We start from the raw sequence: 22,241 nt of genomic DNA, 5'->3' as shown, positions 1-22,241 counted from the left end.
AGGATCACGAGTGAGCCGGGATGAGATCTTCACTCCAGCTCACTTATTGTTCTGGGTACCAGTATGGAGACTTAGTAACACGCTGGTCACACTCATGGGGCATCCTGAACTCTCTTGACATGGCAAATGAACATCGGGCCTTGTCCCTGTGCCAGAGACACACAAAAGCCTGCTGCCAGCCAGAAAGACACCGGGCCTTTCCAAAGAACACCAGGCCCCATCCCTCCTCCTCCTCCTCGGCAGAACCCTGACAAATCTCCCAGATGCAGGCAGGATGCTCATGGGCTGGGGAGATTATGTTCTGAATGTCTTAAGAGATTAGTTACTTAAAATCCTCTCCGTGACTTCAGTCATCCCTGCCACAGACACAGAGTAAAAGGCTCCTTGATTAAAGCTGAATGCCTACACACTGGCAGAAGGGAAAATATGCAGAAGAAAACAAGAGTCGGATTCCTGATGGGCACAGCACCAGCTCCAGGACAGGAACCGAGTAACAGTGACAGCGAGGCATGGATAGGAATCATGTGTTCAGCAGCAATGCCAGCCTCCTGTATCCACTCCTTCCCTCCAGATCACAGATATCAGAGACAGAATCTGATTTATCCCCAAAGGAGGCCCTCTTCTCCCCAAAAGCCAAATGTGGGAAACTGCAGATCCTCTGTGGTGGGGTAAGAGTGGAAGAGTTTATCTCCTGGGATGTTTTAAGTACAACAAAGCCGATGTGCAGAGCGATGTTAAAGGAATTTTCCAGGGCTTCGGCCGCCCCTTCTCTCGCCTCCTCAAGGCCACCACCAGCCTCTTCTTCACCTCTAGAATAATTTACCTCTATAATTAAAAGGGCTGCACAGGAGATCTGCCAGGATTCTTTCAAAATAAATTCATGTCTAGGGACACATTAGTTCTGCTTCTACCTCCTCCTCCTCCCCAGAAGCCCACTCTTCTAGTCTCCCAGCCAGAGACTATCACTATTCCCAGAGAAGGCTAGGGAAAGAGCCAAGCAGGGTGCTCAGATCGGATCTTGCTTTTTCTTCATAGTGCCATACCACAAGACAGCCCACGAGACTGTTCAGAATGCAGTTTTCCATTCTCAAACACCAGGAGACAATATAAAACTGTCCAGCAAATCATCTCTAAGCAGAGTCAGAAAGGGCTGTCTAGTTTTCTAGTTTGGGGGTAGCCTGGAACAGATGTGTAATGAGGCCTCCCCCCCCAAAAAAAAATAACAAGTGTGTATATGCATCTGTGCATCAGAATTCCCAGACCACAGCAGAACCACTGCCAAATAAAACCAATGAGGAAAACCAGAATGGCCTCAGGCAAGCACTGCTCACAGCGAGAAAGCAGGCCTAGCACAGAGCACTCAGGGGCAGCAGCTGCCTGCGTTGGGCCATAGCCATGGCCACCAGGCAGTTTATAACCAGCTTGAACCTGCAGACTTAAAGATTACTGGAGGGGGAAGAAGCCCCTGGCTACCCTGGAGTCCAACAGGAACTCAGGAGAAGACTACAGAGGAAAGCCTTCTTAGGGTTACCACCAAAGTTGTAAGGATGCCTAGTAAGTAAGGGCCCCCCGCAGTGGTGTGGCCTGGGCTACAGGACTCCTAGACAGAAGTCACACCGCAGGAGACAGGGGACACATGGAAGGTGAAGAAGACCAATCAACCTTCCCACCGAGACTGCAATACAAGGAGAGAGCCTGGCCTGGACGTCGTCTCCTATCTGATGAGAAGTGTGCCCTTTTTCTATTTCTCTTTTATTCTAGTTCCCTAGAAATTCAGAGGCACGGATGAAGCTCCCAATTCCCCAAGAAAGACAGTATCCCCAATAGTCAATAACAACAGTTGGTCCCCATATCCAGACAGAATCCCCAACAGTCAATAACAGTCAATCCCTGTATGCAGACAGCATCCCAGCAGTCAATGGCAAGAATCCACATATCCAGCGCTCAGGATACTTGCCTATTTTCAATAGAAAGAATTTCTCCTATACCATCAATTACTTCCATCTCCTCACATCAGCAATATTCTAAATCCTTCCCCTAGAGGCCCGCTGCCATGGGCTGCCCTGGGTATTAGTGATCCATGGCCATTAAAGAACCGAGGGAAGGAAAAAGAGAGAAAGGATGTCAAAGTGACAACCAGAAAAGAGACTTACCTTAGGGACAGAGGAGGGAGGGAGAAGAGGAGGGAGAGAGGTGGAAAGAGAGAAAAGAGAGAGAGAGAGAGAGAGAGAGAGAGAGAGAGAGAGAGAGAGAGACCCTTTGTACCAGAGCGTTTTTAATCAATCCCCCTATTTATGAAAGATTAAAAATACTTATCAGGTGAGTGTTCCTCACAGCGTTCACCTTCAACTCCGAGGCGTTTGAGATAACAGAACAATGAAGACTTGGAGTAGACACTCAAATATTTACTGGGTGAATGGCTAAAAGGTTTCGGGAAGTCTTAAAGTAGATTCTGACAGAGGAGGGCTGCTCTGGTGGTCTCCGGAAGGGTGATGGGTCAGACTCAGTTTAAGAGTCTCCTACCTACCACATGTGAATTCAACAGCCATCGCTCCAGAATAGCAGCCATTTTTACAAGGTGAACCAGGCTCTGCAAAGCCACACCGGTGAGCCTGAGAAGTAACCCATCTTGAGAGTATCTCTCCTCAGGAGGTGCGCTGTAGGCAGCAGGGGAAGGTTCTCTTCCTGGGGTGGAAATCGCAAGCGGGGAGGGGGCTGCTGCCAGGGAACTTGGAGGCTAGTTCCTCCACTGTGGTTTGGGGGAGTCATGTGAAAATGGAAAACTCAGTTCTTTTCCAGCACGAGAACAAACAAGAATGTTGGATTGAGTCAGACGCAAACCCCAGTGTTTATGGCTGTCTCCTTAACAAATCCTCAGTGGGTTTCGTTTTAATCTGACAGAATTTCAACATTATGACAAACTGGTCAGTAAAACATGAACATGCTTAATTTGTCAAATTTATGTGCTTTTCAGAGAAAATATCCAGGATAAACAAGTCGATTATCCTCATTAACTACACTAACATTTAAGGCCAGTGTTTTTATTATGACTCTTGGTTGCCTGATGATGGGGAGACGGAATTATTCTGTTGTATAGCTACTGAGTGAGTTCACGATTCCCCGGTGACTTTACAAATTACAGCCTCAGCTAGCTATAAAATAAGCAAATCAGTTCTGATATGACTATAAAATTAAGCCTGGAAAAAAAGAAGTGAGGTAAATCACCCCTTTAAAATCATGTTGTGGAACAGAATGTTCTGTATGCTTCCATTTATGTCAGAAAAATGTGCATTTGAGTATACATGCAGAAGTGTCTGAGAGACTATATACTAATCATAAGAAAGATATATCAAATCCAATAAGGGGTGTGGGACAAAGACAGGAATGTGCACGTTTTAATTTCTGTTTTTCTTTTTTCTCTTTTTTTCAGTGTTAAGAATGACACTCTGCCAGCAGTGGTGGCGCACGCCTTTAATCCCAGCACTCGGGAGGCAGAGCCAGGCGGATTTCTGTGAGTTCGAGGCCAGCCTGGTCTATAGAGCGAGATCCTGGAAGGCACCAAAACTACACAGAGAAACCATGTCTCGAAAAAAAAAAAAAAAAAAGACACTCAGCCACCTTCACAGGTAAAGCAAACACTATACCACTGGGCCCTCCCCCAACCCCTATTTCCTATATTTCTTACAACAGAGTTACGTTCTCTTGTTACCTCTGCCAAAAAACAAAAGCCTCAAAATCAAAAAATAATACAGTAAATATCCGCTATCATCTAAATTAAAACCAGTATCTGATCTCTTACTGCTATACAATACTCTAGCCTACAGCATTCTATTTAACTGTTTTAAATTATGGCTTAATTCAAACCAAATGCTCTGTTTTTAAAAAAAAAAAAAATTAAAAAAACAAAACTCTACATTTCCTGTAGGTGAGTCCTACCTAAGAGATTGTGACATCTCATTCTCTGGAAGTCTTTTTCCCCTTTCTCTCTTGGCTTCCTCTTTGGACTGACATAATACACATATTTATGGAGTCTGACTCCGTGTTTTGATTACACAATGTGTACATTCTCTAGAAGTCCTTTAGCAAACAGTAAGAGTCCCCGGGGCGGGGCAGCCTGACCTGCAGCGCCCAGTGAGAGCTCAGCTCCAAGCTCCTCTTCCCTCCACTGAAAGTGCTTCCTGGCTAAGTCGGCCAAGGTTAGTAATGTAAATAAGGACGCACACCACCGAGTTACCCAAGGTCCCAGAGGCCTCACGCCGCCACTTGTGGTCAGGAAGCTGGCCACCTTGGAGATTTTGAAACACTTGAGAGTGTGGCCAATCGCAGTCCAGGGCCAAGGTGCCAACGCTCCAGTACACAGGTGTGTGTGTGTGTGTGTGTGTGTGTGTGTGTGTGTGTGTGTGTGTGTGTGTGGACTTCGGCCATCTTTGCAACCCACAGCCCAACCCTGACAGCAGGACGGTATGAAAGTGAGCTACCATACTGATTATCACATAGGAAAGGCACACTAACTATTACTTAATAGTCGACATCTCTGAGAAAAAGATTTGAAAATGGGCAGCTCTTGGGGACGAAGGAACGACAGAACAGGTCCTCGAGAGGTCGGAAGCCTGCCTCTAGACCCAGGCCCTGCAGAGAGCAGCGGTCACCAAGCAAGGGGTGGGTACCAAGCAAGGGGCGGCAGCAGACAACACTCTTGAGTACCAGACAATGGTGCCACGGGCAAAAACTGATTTGTATGCAAAACTAACACCAACTTAAGGAGAGCCTGGGCAAACAGCATCAGAGAATCACCAGAAGGAACACATGACCAGCATCAGTTTGGGTTTCATTTTCAATAAAGAGAACGATAAGCACCAGCAGGTGGGGGAGGGGAGAACACTGACTTCTTCAATTCCCAACTCTACTGCTTCTGCTCTGATTATCAGGTGATAAACACCAAGAACTGAAAACTTGGTCTGTTCAAGAGCAGGCATGTGCCTTCCCTTCTACCTCTGGGATCCTTCGGATGACAACCTGGGGGCTGGATGACCACTTCCCCAGGGATCCTCCAGGTCGATGGCCACTCCCCAGGGATCCTCCAGGTCGATGGCCACTCCCCAGGGATCCTCCGGGTCGATGACCACTTCCCAGGGATCCTCCGGGTCGATGGCCACTTCCCAGGGATCCTCCAGGTCGATGGCCACTTCCCCAGGGATCCTCCAGGTCGATGACCACTCCCCAGTGATCCTCCAGCTTGATGACCACTTCTCCAGTGATCCTCCAGCTCGATGACCACTCCCCAGGGATCCTCCAGGTCGATGACCACTCCCCAGGGATCCTCCAGGTCGATGACCACTCCCCAGTGATCCTCCAGCTCGATGACCACTTCCCCAGGGATCATCCAGGTCGATGACCACTTCCCCAGGATCCTCCAGGTCCATGACCACTTCCCCAGGGATCCTCCAGGATTCCCACTGACAATTTTCTCCGCCATCTGTCTCTGACCCCAAAACCCAGTTTTCATACCAACTGTCTGCTCCAATTCTTACCAACCAGCACCAGGAGGACCTGGCTCACTGACAACCTTCCCCGCCCTCCTAGAAGTTCCCACAATCCTGCCAAAAATGCCATTCCCCTGGTCCTTAGAAAAATGTCTAGAATTTGGGCTGCTCCCGAAAGCACTTCCAGATGGACCAGTGACCAGCTTCTCCAGCATCTCCCTCACCTGAAGTCTCTTTCTTTGCTGCTCTTGCTCTCCCCGACCCCCAACAATAGACGCCCCTCCTCTAAGAGTGCATGATGTCAGTGCTGGCCAGCCTATCTGCCAATCAATTTACCTTTTGTTTCTCTGGTGGCCTTAGATATCATGTCCTAGGGCAGTGGTTTGCAATCCTCCTAATGCTGGGGCCCGTCAATACAGTTCCTCGTGCTGTGGTGACCCCCACCCCACACACACACACACCATAAAATTATTTCATTGCTACTTCCTCACTCTAATTTTGCTACTGTTATGAGCCGTCATGTAAATACCTGCTGTGCAGGATATCGGATATGCAGCCCCATGAAAGGATTGATCAGCCACCCCAGAGCGTCGCGACCCACAGGTTGAGAACCGCTGTCCTAGAGGCCTAGGTGTACGCTGCAAAGCTTCCCCTGGATGGTGGAGAAGACTCTATCCGGTGAACGTAATTAAAGGGCGGGGCTGAATCTTCGCCCGAGCTCTCATTAGTATAAAGCCTTATTATAAAGCCTTTTCAAATGCATCTGACCACCTTCCAGCCGGGGAGAGTTAATATAATTCAATCTTCAGTTTAGGATCTTGCAGGGCCCCAGGCTCATCATTCTCCCCTGCTACTATAATTATAGATGGAAAGAAAATGTAGAGACTGGGTGGACCATTGCTGGAAAAGTGAAGTGGAGAATACACCTCCAGCATGTGAGACTTGCCCTCTGAAGGCGGAGTTGAGAAAGGAAAAACAAACTCCACTCTGGGGTTAAGGGAGGTCCGCGGCTAAGGCCTTTGTTGAGTACCTGCCTCTGTGGCCACAATTAGTCATTTAATAAAGGGTTCTTCGAGAGGGAATTTGGCAACATGTGATTTTCGACAACTACAACCTTGATTTTTATGTAACTGCTCATTTCTTTGAAAATCAGGGGGGCATTCACGCACAGGTGTCCTAAATTTTCTTAAATTGAAAAATCAACGTTTTATAAGGAAGAGCCATGCTTCACTTCACTGGGAAGTTGAAAAGAAAACAGGTGTCTGCTGTGGCAAATGAGGAACTCCCAAAGGAAGCTAAAAATGTGAGCGGAAGAATGGCACCCCCCGCCAGGAGGCACCGCGGTTCTCCCCTGGAGCCCTTTCGGCCAGTCTCAGGCTCCTAGCTCAATGACAGCAGACCCAGCTCTGGATTCTAAGTCCAAACTTCAATTCATTACACTCTACAGCCATCCTCTTTCCAGCACCATCCAACCTAAACCGGAAGCTTCCACTTCAACTTCCGGCCACTGAGTCATTTCTTCAGCCCCTAAAAAGCCACCCCCATGTCCCATCATTATAACTGCTGGCTCCTGCCCACCCCTCCACACCCTGCCCATTCTAAACACTGGGAAAGACACTTCATTAGAGGCTTTGAAAATCAAGGAGGCATTCATACACAGGTGAGCTAAATTTCCTTACATTGAAAAGCCAACATTTAAGAATTAGAGTATTCCCGTTTCTTCCGCCAACCACCACAAGTTTTGGGGCTGGCTTTTGAACCCTGCCAGTCTGTGGGGGGAATTCAGGAGGTATGTAAACCTGAAAGTGAGGAATGGCATCTTTATTCTCACTCACCTCTAAGTGAACCTTAACAATCCCTTTGATTCCTCCAGTAATGTTTGTAGAATCAGCGATTCTCGAAGCAGAAATCACACACTTTTATCAATGAAATCAACACATCCTCAAAATACCAAACTCTCATCACTATCCCAACACTAACGCTTATTAGGTTCCATGTGAGGAGCTGTTAGTTTAATGTGCTATTAAAGAGGAATGCTACGCTATCACATCATTCTTTTTGAATATTCTGATAGCTCTATTTCAATATAATCGATTTTCTTTGGGGAGGGGGTATTTATATACTTTTAAATGCTATGCTTAGGTTCACCAGACTGCCAAAAGGAAACACAAAAGACCCAGAACCCCTGTTTGGTAGAATGAAGGCCTGAGTGCCACCATCAGAAACGCTGGGTTCAAAACCAGACCCTGGCAACTTCCAGCTCCTTCTAGAGCAGTGGTTCTCCACCTTCCTAATGCTGCGACCTTTTACTACAGTTCCTCATGTTGTGGTGACCCCCACCATAAAATTATCTTCATTGCTAATTCATAACTGTAATTTTGCTAGTATGATGAACCATAGTGCAAATATCTGATATGCAAGATATCTTATATGCGACCCCCCAAAGGGGATCTTGACCCACAGGTTGAGAACTGATATTCTAGAGCAAAGTTAATTCTTCACCCCCAGTTGGAGCATGGCAGCCCACAGGAAAATAGTATTTACTTTGTGAGGGCTAGGAACATAACTCAATGGTAACCAACATACCTAGGGTGCCGTGGGTCCTGGGATCCATTGCCAGCATTGCCAAGTAAACCAAACCAAAGTATGTCTATTTATCTTTGAACCCACTCACCAAAAATTAACTGAACTCCTACTTGCTTGGTGGCAGGCACAAGACAGTTCTGGGGCTCACATAGAGACCATCCTTAAGTTCTTTATACTGAAGGCCACACTATGGGAAATGTTGGCGCGTAACACCCTATAAATACAGTATTCACTGCGAACGCCACACATGTTCTTTGTAATTATATGCTGGCTTATGTTGCTTCCTCGGCAACAACTGTTGGTTCGTCTAGCTCATGTCTTTCCCAGTAAGGCTCCTTATTGGCCAGAGTCTGGGCCTCACTCTCAGAAGGGATGGCCTGTTTGATAAAAAGAACCCCAGATTTGGAACTGACAGTCCTGGCTTCAGTACTATACTCGGCCACTTATAAGTTTGTGGCTATGGCAGAAGCCGGTATTTGTCCACCAAAACCTGCACTCTGCTTAAAGCAATACAGCCCCAGGTTTTAAGCATGGCCGTGGCACTTGGGATAAGCATACTTCCCAGTCTTTCTTGCAGTTAAGTATGGCCATTATGCCTAAGTTCAAGGCAATGAGACTATAAACAGAAGAAATGTGCATACCTTCCGGTAAGCATCCTTAACATACAAGATTCATCATGAATCCTTCATTAATCCTTTCTTCCCTCCTGATGGCTGGAGCCAGATGGCCATATTGGACCCTGAGCTAATATTGAGAGTAAAGGCCATGCACAGGAAGCAAGCCTGCAGGACACTGGGGCCCAAATACCATGCAATGCATTAATCTGGCCAGCAATCCATTTTAGGCAAATTACTTAATCTCCTTGGAATTCAACATCCTGGTCTATAAAAGGATGGAAATGTAAGGTACCTGTTGCCTAAGGTTGTCTTGAGGACTGAACCATAGGCTTGGTTCACAATAAGGACTGGAGTTTAAAGAGCTGGTATTACCGTTGCTATGGTAATAACTGTAGCCCTGCTACAATGGACAGTATAGCAAAAGAGGCAGAACACAGCCCTGGGTACAGAGAGGTGACTCAAATCATTTCTACAGTATAAAGACGCCACTGTCTGGATCTTAAATACCCCCATACACCCAAAGGTTTGGACCACGCACGGGGTGGCGGTATTGGGAAGACAAAGAAGACAACTTTCAGAGGTAGGGCCTGGTGGGAAGTCTTCGGGTCCCTGAGAGCATGCCCTTTAAAAGCACAGTACAACCCAGTTCCTTCTCCTCCTTTTTCATCCTCGGCCATGAGGTGAGTGGTCCTGCCTGCCCCACCACCACCACTGCTCCGCCACCAGGATGCCCTCTCTGCCCCAAAGCAGCAGAGCCAATCCCTAAAGCTGTAAGGCTCAAAGGAACCTTTTCTAGGTTAGTTATGCCTGGTATTTTGTTATAATGATGGAAGGCAGGCTACTACACGGGGCATCCTGGCCAGTCCAGTCCTCCTGACAAGAGTCTTTCTCCAGCACCTTCATGGGATGGTCTTTGAAGCGAAGTATACCATCCTTTCAACAGTGTGAGGGCAGTCGTGCTGGCTCGTCCATCCATCACGAAGCCCATCCCTGCTTTAGGCCCCTCCCCTGAATGATGTAAGCCCCCTGCTCTGTCATCTGCTCCCTCCTTCTCTTCTGCCTTTGATCGCCATGCCTCTGAGTTCACGCCAATCAGTACATCAAAGTTTCCTTCCATCTCTTTTGGAAGCACCCTCTGGCCTCTCCGTAACAACTGGAAGGAAGTAATAACTTCATCCCATCCTGTTCACACACAAGGCTTCCCAAACCCTATAACCAATGTATGGGTACACTGGAGAACACAAATGCCCGCACACCATCCGGATGTTCTGTGTTGGTCCAGGGGTGGCTCATCTCCCACGTTTCTCACTGCTAACACTCCCAAAGCTATTTCATCTTGTTTGCAACATCCACACTGGTCTGGGAGGTCTACGTCTTCATGGTACACAAAACTGAAGTGTGCTTTCTGTATCTACAGCCTACAGGCATCTTTCCAGAGTGGTCTCTTCTTGTTTAAGAAGACACAACCCCTACTTTTCTTCTCTTACGTATTCCACTGCCAGCTTTTCATGTCGCCTTTACTCACCCAGACTGTGCCCAGGCACAGACACGGTGCCAGCCACCCCATCTCTCCCGCCCCATTCCCTCTTCCTCACACTCAGATGAGCCTTGATATCTCTCTCTCTCTCTCTCTCTCTCTCTCTCTCTCTCTCTCTCTCTCTCTCTCTCTCTCTCTCTCTCTCTCTCTCTCTCCTGCCCCGCTGACTCCATCCATTCCTGTCAGTGGAGATTCTGCTGTTCACCAGCCCAGGCCTAAGATGCCTTTGGAATGGAAACAAGAGGTGGTAGCAGCCTCTGGCTACACACTGAAGAGCCACCTAGGACAGCCGAAGGACAGGAGAGTGGGCAGTCGGGAGGACAAGGACAGAGACTTGCATGATCAGTGTCCTAGACAGGCAATAAAAGAGGACCCTGAACCAAACTCCACACACTGGCAAAGGAAGGGAGCAGAAATGTGCAGGCCTAAGTAAGGGTCACACACATCTCACAGATTCACCCTGCAGTGCCCATCACAGAAGGTCGCAGGGTTTCCTAGCTCAAACTGCCACGTCTGGAGGATGGTTCCTCTATCAGTCCCACTTTCGAGCACTTAACCTGACTCAACTTTCATACAACTGTATTCTCAGTGTGCAACCCGCACGCACGGGCTCAACACCTCCAGATTCTTGACTGTGTTGGAGTCGCAGTACGCATTGATTCACATCACACAGCAGGAATGCTGACATGAGTCAGACCACACCAGCGGCCAGCAGGAACCAAGACTGAAGTGTGGTTTCTTCCCTCCCCAGACACCCTGTGCTTCTCCCAGGTGAAGACTGGTAGGAGGCAGGCCTCCCTGGCCACACTGTCAGCTATCAGGTGACAGGCAAAGAGGATGCCAGTCCCCCAGAGGGGCTCGGAATGGGGCGGGCACTAGTGTGCCTGTCCACAGTTCCAAACATCTCCAGTCACACACATCTGGCCTTCCACCCCAGGAGCCCTTTACAGCCACAGCTTCCTCCAGGGCCCCTCTTTGCACACGAGGGTGAGGGTGAGGGAGGATGACAGCACTCAGTGGGTGCCAGGGTCCCAGCTCCCCTCCACAGAGGGACCTAGAGAGCGAACAGCAGGGAGACCAGCAGGCAGCCTCACATTTCTTCAACAGCCAAACAGAAAGAAAGGGCGCAAATGTCATAGTTCCCTGTTTTCCCATTGGTGGCTCCTTCTGCCCTGGGCCCGGGCCCCACCCACCCCCTCAGCCACACACCCAAGCCTGGGCCGGAGGGGGGGGGGGCAGCCTCTGTTTGTGTTCTTTCCAATCTCGATGAATCACTAGCTGCTGATTCAAGCTGAGACACAAGGACCAATACTGTACAACACATATAAATGCAGTCTAAGAGACCAGCCAAGGGAAGCCTACCTACCTGCTTTCCTTTACCTGAGCACACAGGAGACATGGGGACCCTGTATCCCAACAACAGGGTCAACTGACTAAACTCTCAGACAGACAGGGGTGTGCATGCCTGTGCACATGTGCATTGGGCAGGAAAGGGCTGACACTAATATACTCACACACTAATTCCCCAGCTCAGCCAAAGACTCCATTCCCACTCCAGAGAATTTGGTATCACTGGTCTGAAGTGGTTACCCGACTATCAAGATTTTTTTTTTAAAAAAAAAAAGATGCCTTAAAGACATCAGCCTGTACCCAAGTTTGAGCACCACCGAATGAACACACTGATTATGAGTTTCAAACACATTTCAAGGCAGTCAAGATTTTTTAGGACATCTTACATGCCTTAATTGCAGACTTTGGGTGTTTTATTGAGATTCGGATGTCAATCAAGATGAGGCTGAAATCGGAATTCAAGTCTCTTAACTCCAAAGTCCATCCCCAATCCACACCCCTGTCAACTTTCGTAAGGGTGCAGATAATTCACTGACAATCTCCAGGGATAAATTCCTAAGTGCAAGACACCTAGAATAGAGAAGCAAATGGCCAGCAGCCATAACTTCTCAGAATGCAGAGGACAGAGTCACACAGAGGAGGTAGGGGGTGTGTCCATTCTTGAGGTCTGAGGAGATCCCGTGAGAGAATGCACCGGGTGCTGGATATCAAGTTTAATATAAACCGAAGCATTGGAAGATACTAGGTGGAGACGCCCTCCATGGCATAACAAGAATGGACAGGGGCTGGGGATCTACACTGGAGACGGAAGCCTGGAGAGGGTCAAGGGCCCCACTTCTGAGACCACAGTTTCTTCCTCCTCCTGAGCCTTCAGACTTGTCTCTGAGGGTATGAAAACCAATCATCCTAACACACCCCTTGCCAGGCAAGCCCCAGTATCTCCAGCCTCACCTCCCACAGGGGCCATGAACTGGGCTGCGTTGGCGCGGAGACACAAGACTAGTTAGTGTCTTCAAACACATTTAGCCTACAGACTTCTTAGGCAAGACAAAGCCTCCCTTCAGCCCCCCGGCCCACCCACTCCCACTTCCCCCTCCAAAAACAACAGTAAGAAAAGGCACCGTCATTCAGTCATCCATCAAACCACCTTTCCCAACAGAGTGAGAATGATGTTGTAACTTCCCTGGAACCTGCAGCCCCAACACGAAAGTGAAAACCTTGGAAGCATCAACCCACACACCATCCCTCAGCCGCAGGGGCTTCACCCAAAGGCCCAGGGCAGTCAACACACCTGCCTTAAGACAACCCGTATTCCACCAATGGACCCTCTTGAATCCACGGTCACACTCTGGCTACCCCGTTCCGTCCCCCCCCCAAAGCCCAGTGTGGATGGGAGAGAACCACAAGGAAATTAGCAATGAGAGCAGGTTTAACTTTCACGGCCAGTAGAACTGATAAGCAGTCACTTACCCAGCACAGCCAGCCAGCTCAACACTGGGAAAAAGCACTTCATGTCGGCGGCGCCGCAGCAGGAAGAGGACACTTTGCACTGGGCACTGGGCTTTCTCCCACCGCCTAATCTCTCATTACTGCCAATCCACTTATAGCTCCGGGGAACAGTTTGGAAACAGAACTTCACAGGGGGAAAAAAAAAACGAGAACCAGTCAAAGACAGGAGGAGAGAGTTGGGGGCAGGGGAGGGGAGCGGCAAGAGAGTCCTCTACGCTAAAGGCAGGGTCCAGAGCAATTCCGAAGGCGCTCTAGGCTTCTGCCACATTGTATGCCTCGCAGTCTCCACCGGAACTGTGGATTCTGGTGGATTAATCCTCAAGGAAAATGGGAGGAAAGAGAGTCTGAGAAAATCCTTTCATCCGTTGATTATACAGAAATGTCCTTGGCTTCGCAGTGAAGGTGTCTGAGATCTCTCATTCGGATCCCCCAGAGGGAACCAGGCAGGTTTTGTCAAAACCTGGGCCAGTCAAAGCACCCAGACTGGTGAAGACACTTTGGGTTTCTTCATCAAAAAGTCCATCTCCATCCATGGTGATAGGTCACGGTGCTGTCACCTGCCCCCAGAACCTCCCAGATGCACACGAAGTAAGCTGGCATTCGGTAGCCCGGGAGCGGTCCCACAAAAGCCGGCAGATTTCTAAAACAAACACAGCAGACGTTTATCCAAGGCCAACACAACCACCGCAAAACCGAGAGAGGCCGAAGCGCCGGGTTGGCCGAGCCACCCGGCTCCCCTCCCTGGCTCGGGCAGCCCATGTGTGTGTGTGCATCCTGACCTTGTCCAAGTCTTACCTTCCGTGCCCTACGCCTCAGTTTCCCCGCCCAGAGCAAGGCAATTATGATTGTTCTCAAAACACTTTCACCAAATGCCTCTTCACTCGCGGGCTTTTCCCGTCGCGGTCCACGGCGCGGGGCGCGGGGCGCGGCGGGCGGCAGCCCCACCCTCGGCAGCGCGGGTCGCCACGGGGCTGGCACGGGGCCGCGACTCGAGGCGCCGGCCGTGGGAGCCGGGGCGCGCCGCGTCCCAGGTGGCCCGCTATTGTTTTACCTCCCCGGCGGTTGCTTCTGAGACGCTGGCAAAGAAAAGGCACCGAGAAGAAGGGAGCCCAAGGGCTCCGCTCGCCGTCGACCGAGCCCGCCCCGTGCGCGCCGGGTCGAATGGAGGAAGGGGCTTGGGCCCGGGGCGGGACGCCGCCGATCCCCCACGCCACGCTCCCCGTGCCCCCGACCCCGATCCGCGCCCGCCCGCGCTCACCTCGCCCGGGGTCCCGCCGTACCCAGCGGCCGATAGTCCGCCAGTACGCGTCCCGCACGCCTCCCAGGACGCGCAGCTTCCTCCTCGCCTCCCGCAGCGGCTCAGGCTGCCCCGCTCCCGCCCCGCCCCAGGCCCCGCCCTCCAGCTCCCGCCTGGCCCGCAGCTCCCGGCGTGGCGAGCAGGGGCGAGGGCGGTGGCCTCACAGGGACACGCCCCCGCGACGCCCCGCCCACCGCCCCGGAGCTCCCCGGCTGCGCCCGTGCGCAGCTGCGGACCACCTGGGATGAGCTGATGCAAAGTTAACCCCGGGTTCGCGCACCGTGGCCCCTTCCCAAAGCCCAGGCCCTGGTGTCGCGTCTATTGCCCGATAAACAATAGCAAGGCGCTTTGCTGGAGACTTGAATTTGTTTTCATAGTGAACCCCCACATTGTGTTTTACTCTAGTATAAAATCTGGAAAACAACCCCGAAAACAATCTGGGTTCTTGCCCAGATGCCTCCGCTTCTTAGCGGTTGGCCTTAGCACGTTTGCCTCGGTGCCTCAGTTTGCTCATCTGTTCCGAAAAGGAAATAACCTCTGCTTAATAGGGTTATGTGAGACGTCCACGCCACACTTGTAAGGCACTTAGCGGAATGCCTCATATGTCAAAAGCACTCAGTAAAAATGAACTGTCATTATTTTATAACAGTGCTCTCCATGCAAGTGCCTCCGTATTAGTCAATTACAAACACTAAGTGCTAAAATGACTCATTACAGACGGAGCAAGTCGGATTGTACTGCCCTTTGCGGAGCTTGTTGACTGCTTGGGGTCACTAACACGAGCCGTACATAACTGGAAAATGGGATCGAGGAAGGCTCCCAACCCTGTGTTGTTGGGGTGGGATAGGGCAGATAGGACCCAGGAAGCTTTCTCCTAGAGAAAACGGATAATTCCGTGGAACGGAATACAGGAGAGGAGGAAGAGCGGACATCACAGGCCCTGGAAACACACCTTTCTTTAGAGGCCCAGAGAGGAAGGACTCAGTACCTATGACAGAAAGCTCTGGGAGCCCCTAAGTAGACGGGAAGGAAGACTAGCAAGAAGGGGTCTGTAACAAAGAATCAGAAGCCAGAGGGGTGAAGGATTTGGCCTTGAGATTGAGTCCAGGAGACGCCCTTGAGTAGGGAACTGTGGCTAACAGATGTGCATTTTATGAAACCACTTGGCTTAGGAGTGGAGGGTGGGTGGAGGAATTTTCCGGAAGACTGAAAATGTCATGGCCAAGGATAGGTGAAAAAAATCCAGGAAATGGAAGTTAACCAAGACCACACAGGCAGCTACGGGGACAGAGTGGGTTGAGCAGGCCTTGGTGTCACCCCATGAGATGTCCAGGTGAGTGTGAGAGAGTCTTGGCGACAGAGATCAGGACTCACAGGATGAGGATGGAGGTTTGAGCTTGAGATGCCCAAGCTGCATCATGATTGGCTAGCCATGTCCAAACAAACAACCAACAGATTTCAGAACTCAGAGAGGGACTTATTGGATTGCATGAGAGCAAAACTGTGTACTGAAAGAAAACCTTGACGGGCCAGGGAGATGGCTCATTTGGTAAAGCGCTTGCCATGGAAATGTGAGGACCTGAATTTGATCCCCAGAACCCACATTAAAAAAATGATGTGGATGGCACTTGAGGGGCCATGACTTGTTGTCCTCTGAGTTCTACATACAAGGGCGCATAAATGCACACATATCCACAAACAAAATGAATGTACTGATAACTCACCCATCCCCCCAAAGTCAATACCTGTATTATACAAGACAATGAAGACCTTGTCATAGGGGTACCCAGATAACTGGAAAGTCTGTTTGTCCTTTCCCTTCTCCCTTGGCTGTAAATTCCATGAAGCCAGTTCGTCCTGTAATTATCATTTATCCACAGACAACTCTTGGCATTTGATCTGCATATGTAATTGAACTATAAATACCTCTATCGTATCAAATTGAATATTTATCGCATATTTAAAGTATTGTATTGAAAATCTCCTCTCATAGATGACATATTCCCTCTTTCCCCCAAGACAACAGAGGCTCTGGTGTCTCTCAGCTCTTGCTAAGTAGATGCCTTTGTTTATTTCCTAAACATCTATGTGTGAAGAAATGTCTCTGTTCTCTTAGTACATTCTTGTGAGAAACAGACAATGAGACAAATTAATGTATTACACAATGGCATGTGTGCTAAAGAAAGTGAGGTGATGGAATAGTGTGTGTGTGTGTGTGTGTGTGTGTGTGTGTGTGTGTGTGTGTGTGTGGTGGGTGAGGCGAGACAGGAATTCTGTTCTAGGTGGGCTGGTCAAGGAGGATCTCTCGGGGAGGTATTAAAACAGAAACCTGATTTAGACACAGGGAGGAGGAGGAAATGGCGATGTCTGAAGGAAGAGTGTCATAGCTGTAGGAGACAGCAAGTGCTAGGCCAGTTAACATGCTCTGAAATTAAAAGGGTTTTTTTTCTTTTTTTTTTTTTTTTTTTTTTTTTTCTTTTTTTTTTTTTTTTGGTTTTTCGAGACAGGGTTTCTCTGTGTAGCTTTGCGCCTTTCCTGGAACTCACTTGGTAGCCCAGGCTGGCCTCGAACTCACAGAGATCCGCCTGGCTCTGCCTCCCGAGTGCTGGGATTAAAGGCGTGCGCCACCACCGCCCGGCAAAAGGGTTTTTTTTTTCAAAGAGCATGTGTGTGTGTGTGTGTGTGTGTGTGTGTGTGTGTGTGTGTGTGTGTGTATGTGTGTGTGTGTGTGTGCTCTATGTGCACGTACAACTTTATGCCAGAAGAGGGCATCAAACCCCACTATAGATGGTCGCTAAGACTTGAACTCAGGACCTCTGGAAGAGCAGCCAGTCCTCTTAACCGCTGAGCCATCTCTCCAGCCCCTAAAATACTTTTGTTTTGTTTTGCTTTGCTTTTCCTGACAGGGTTTCTCTATAGCCGTGGCTGTACTGGAACACCATCTGTAGACCCGGCTGGCCGTGAACGAAGAACTCAAAGATCTGCCTGCCACTGCTCCCCAAGTGCTGGGATTAAAGGTGTGTGCCAGCACTGCCCAGGTTAAAAGTATTTCTAACATATTATAAAGGAGAAATGGGAGGAGTGTGATCCAAGAAGCCTCAAAGGTCAGACCGTAGGACCTCGTGGGCTGGGAAGCACTTTGGATCATGGGCTGCGGAGAATAAAGGGCAACAGGAAGTGGGAGGAAGATGATGGACAGGAGTCTCTGACATCGTGCGGCTGAGAGGGGGTCAGAGGTCTGTTGAGGGCAGTAAATACGAAAGTTGTGACCAATGGACAGAGTCTGGGAAGCTTTCAATTTGCACTCTCTGAAGAACTGAATACGGAAAAGATGAGAGGGACCAAGGAATCTTCTTGAAGGTCCATCTCAGCCTGCTTGAGAGCTCTCAGCTCTGTCAATCTGCCTACACCTTCCCAAAACTCAGTTTCTCGGGTCCTCTACCCAGACCTCCAACATTGAACCTCTACACTCAATAATCCCTTGTCTGTTCCCAGGTTTTCCTTCTCAACCTGGCCCTCCTCCACCATTCGGATGCCTAGCACCCCTCCCTTTCAACCTTTGGCTTACATCATCACAGCAGAGTCCCAGCCTTGGGTTCTTTCTGAATTCCACATTTAGGGAATATCTACAATATGCAAATAATTGTGTGACCTGCTGGACAGAGAGAGAAAGGCACAATGCAAACAATGTCTCTGCCTCCCAGACACACACACAAAAAAAGACGGGACGAAGTAAATGTGAACCAGAACCAGGGTTGATGGTCCCTGCAGGAGATCAGAGGCAGGCAGAAGTGAGCTGCAGAGGGTCCTGACTGGGCGTAAAGGCACCAACTGATCACCGTGTCCCGCGCGCACATTAACCTTGCTTCACGGCACTTCACATTTCAACTTCCATCCCCTCCTAGAATGGCCTGGAACAAGGAAGGTATTTTGTGAGTCTTGGAAAACCCCTTAACCTTCTCCGTCAGGGAGCTCAAGACATGAAGCTCATGGAGCCAGATGGAGAAGCAGCCACAGGAAGAATTGGGGCTGGGTGGGCTAGACTGAAGACACGGTCCCTAAGAATTCTCAGGCAAGTACCACCGGTAGGCATGAAGGACCCTGGTATCTGAGTTTCCTACTTCAAGAGAACCGGGACATCTAGACATTTCCTAGAATTCTTCCTAATGTTGATTATTTTGTGTGCATGTGTGTTACCGTGCTTGTGGGGAGTCATTTCTTGTAGGAGTCATTTCTCTCCTTCTATCCGGTATGTTCAAACTCAGGTCACCAGGCTTGGCAGCAAGTGTGCTGTGTTGTTGCTTTGGCAATCTTGGGGACTGACATGCTCCGCAAGTACGCTACCACCGAGATATGTGCACAGCCCCCTTTTTATTCTGAGACAGGGGCCACTCACTAAGTTACCCAAGCTGATCTAGAATTGCCTGAGCCTCCTGTGTAGCTGGGCTTACAGACCTGCCTGCACCACCAGCCCCCGTGTTTAAATTAAATGCTGTGGGGAACAACATTTTTAGATGAGGTATGGTCAGGAGATTCTGTGAGTTTGAGATTTCCAGAATCACGGTTGGTTATCATCCAAAGGATCAATTATGAACCCCCAAACCAGCAAGAAGTTCAGCTTTGAAGGCAAAACAAAAAAGGATGGCTACCAAAGTTCTCCTTTGTCATCGGAAAGAAAGCTGGGGCAAAGCGTTTGGTCTGAGGAGAGCAGGTATGGATTGCACTCTCCCGTGGTGCTGACTGCTCTTCCACGCACCAGGAAGTGTCCTGTGAAAAGAGCAGAGCCTCCTACCTCCTACCTCACAGTTCAACCTCAGCGAGGCTCAAAGTGTGCGCTGAACAGTTCTCCTGAAAGGCAGCTTCCCTCGGTGATTACCTCCTACACAGACAAGGATCCCCGGAGCCGAGACTAGGAATAGCTTACACAGGCTGCCATCTGTCTTCAAACACACAGAGACTATTATATCTTGAGACCAGGGTAGAGAGTGGGTAGTCCCCACAGGCTTCACCCACAGGTGGGTGCTCAGAACCTTCCATGCGCCACCTAGCGTTGGAGAAGTGAGTCTGTTGGCCTGGTGGAACTGATGCCTGATTATCCCGGAGGGGAAAGTCTAGTTCTACTTAGGGAACATTCCCCATTCCCTACCAAACAGTGCTTGCCTCTTTCATCCCTGATAACGAACAATGGCTCTAAACGCTAACGCATGAGTTTGGGGCCCAAGTCTGTGTTTATGGACAGCTAACTCTGCACCAAGCTTTTTCGTTTCCGTTTTTGAGATGGGTCCTCACTCTGTATCCCAGGCTGGCCTGGAACTCACTATGTGGTTCATGTTAGACTCGAACTTGAAACAGTTCTTATGCTCCAAGTGTAAAGACTGCGGGTATGAGCCTCCATGCTCAGCTACTTATCCTTTCTTTTTTTTTTTTTTTTTTTTGGTTTTTTCGAGACAGGGTTTCTCTGTGTAGCTTTGCGCCTTTCCTGGAGCTCACTTGGTAGCCCAGGCTGGCCTCGAACTCACAGAGATCCGCCTGGCTCTGCCTCCCAAGTGCTGGGATTAAAGGCGTGCGCCACCACCGCCCGGCTACTTATCCTTTCTTGCCTGAGGTTCCTATTTATAAATGTGAGTAGCACCCACCCTCAAAGTAAGGTTGCATGTATTAGTGGTCTGATGAATGGAAAGAACCCAGCCAAATGCCCAGTTCTCAGTACCCATGAGCTGATCTCTATACTAATGTGTACTTTCCAACGTCCATTGTGCAATGGGGCAGGGTCAGATATTCCAGCTTCTCATCCAGACTTTGTTGCTATGTTCTAAGAACCTTCTGGACCCCAACTTGTAGTGTGAATCCTAATTGGTTTTAATAATAAAAAACCCAGAGCCAGATATCAGGGTGAAAACTGAAAGATCAGAGAAGCAGAGCAGCCAGCCACCAGAAAGACTTCTTACCTCTAGGAATCCTCAGACAAGAAGGGCCAAGCTCCTGTCTCCACCCCACCTTATCACTTCCTGTTTCCTTCCCCCAAGTACTGGCACCAAAGGCATGGGATCCCAAGTGCTGGGATTAAAGGTGTGTGCCACCACTGCCTGGCCTCTAGTGACTAGCTCCCCACTCCGATCTCTAGACAAGCTTTATTTGTTAGAGCACACACAAAGAATCACCACACCAACTTCTTCCGGCAAATGAGGTTGAGTAAACTAAAGCCCTAAACTGGCTACACGTGACTTAGTGCAGACACGTTTAAAGGTACGGGTTCCCGGGCCCATCTAGAAGATTCTATTTCTCAATACCTGCTTGAGATTTGGCTTCACAGAACTTTCAAAGGCCAAAATGTTAGGATGTGTCAGCTATAGGCTGAATGTGGTTCCTTGAAATATGGCTGCCAATGCCGCAGTGCTAAGAGGTGGAGGGACCCTGAAGAGGTGATTAGATCATGGGGCTCCACCTCTGTGGGAGGTCACACCACAGGAAAGAAAGCAGGCTATCTGGAGCTTGCCCCTGGCTCTCTCGCTGTCTCACCCAGGCTCTTCAGCGCATACCTGCTTCCCCTCCACTTTGCCAACATGTATCAATATGTCACAGGGCTCTCACCAGAAGTCCATGCCAACTCCACAGTCATAGGTCTCCAAAACCACAAGCCAAACAAACTTCTTTCATTTATAAATCACCTAGTTTCCACCTCCCCCACTCACCCCCAGGGGAAGGGGATGTGCCTCACTATATAGACCAGGCTAGCCTTGAACTTAAAGAGATCCACCTGGCTCTACCTCCCAAGTGACGGGATGAAAGGTGTGCTCCGCTTAGCCTGGTTCATCACGTGATCTTAGGTATTACTGTTACAATAGAAAGACTAAACACGGATCTGCCTGGATCCACAATCACATCCTCGCTCATCAGCGTTTCTGGTTTGACTAGAGAGCCTCTTGGCTACACAGTGTCCCTTGGAGTCAAAGAGTCAAAAGTTAGTCCCAAGTGTGGTCTGCAGAACACCCTGGTTCCCAGCCCCAAACACTGAGCATTGGATGGCTCCCCCTTCCTGGCTCACAACCTCAGCAAATCCTGCTTTGTTTGGTTGGTAACCTAGCAGCCTTAGATCACCCGCTTCTCGCCCTTCCCTCTGTGAGTTCCCTCCCTTTGCTAAAAACGCTGAGGAGCCCCAGAGGCTGTGGGTCGGTTAGATGCCTCGCTGCTTGTCCTGTTGGAGTGACTTCTCTGAGTTCCATTGGCTGACCCCCAAGCTTTCTCCTGCTCCATGCCATAGGGCTGCCGGGCCGGGTGCCCAGGCTGGCTGCCACTTCCAGCCGCACTGTGGTCCAGGGGAAGAACTCTGAAGAGTTTGTTTTGGTCCCTCTGGTGAAGAGGGGAAAAAAAGTTATTTGGATTACAATGCCTGTCCTTGTTCATGGGGAGGTGTGTCATCACAGGTCTGAGATTCTAAGAATCCCAACACTTAAGTGCAAAGCCTAGTAGAACCTTCTGGATGGGGTGCTTTTTCTGAGACATCTGTTACCCCACGATCGCCAGGGCTGTCTGGGATGATTTGGCTGGCATGCTGCCTTTCCCCGTAAAAGAGTGCAAAGACGTTGGCAAACCTCCCCCCAAATATACATGAGCCTGGCTGACAGTTCCAAAGTTCACTTGCAAGTTAATTATTTGGAACCCAGAGCATATTTTCCCATAACAGTAATATGATAGATGCTGATTATATTTCCAGAATGACATGCAAGTGTGCTTAACCCTTCACATGCCTGAATGTGACCCACTGAAGAAGGAAGACACGGTGGACCAACACTGTAGCTGAAGCATCGGGTTATCCTGAGAAAGAGCACGGATGTAAGACTCTTGTCTTTTGAAAAAGAGGA

At 49.4% G+C, this 22,241-nt stretch overlaps 1 protein-coding gene across 4 annotated transcripts in view; it reads right to left on the bottom strand.

Moving 5' to 3' along the window:
* Window positions 1-14,461, bottom strand: part of Igsf3 (immunoglobulin superfamily member 3) — a 90,033-nt gene extending 75,572 nt beyond the window's left edge. For 2 of the 4 annotated variants that reach the window (XM_076574722.1, XM_076574723.1), the window contains exons 1-2: window positions 14,341-14,453; window positions 13,044-13,722 (exon numbers count right to left, since the gene is read on the bottom strand). In XM_076574722.1, the coding sequence (XP_076430837.1) occupies window positions 13,044-13,086 (43 nt within the window). In that variant the 5' untranslated portion in view covers window positions 13,087-13,722; window positions 14,341-14,453. Of the gene's footprint in view, window positions 1-8,978; window positions 9,068-13,043; window positions 13,723-14,340 lie in introns of those variants that run through there. The other 2 variants (XM_076574724.1, XM_076574725.1) reach the window with 2 other exon arrangements.
* Window positions 14,462-22,241: the final 7,780 nt, after the last annotated feature.

This window comes from Peromyscus maniculatus, chromosome 6, assembly GCF_049852395.1.
Source record: "Peromyscus maniculatus bairdii isolate BWxNUB_F1_BW_parent chromosome 6, HU_Pman_BW_mat_3.1, whole genome shotgun sequence".
Taxonomy (NCBI): domain Eukaryota; kingdom Metazoa; phylum Chordata; class Mammalia; order Rodentia; family Cricetidae; genus Peromyscus; species Peromyscus maniculatus.
The sequence above is the reverse complement of the archived record's forward strand: the minus strand, read 5'-3'. Positions and strand labels throughout refer to the sequence as shown.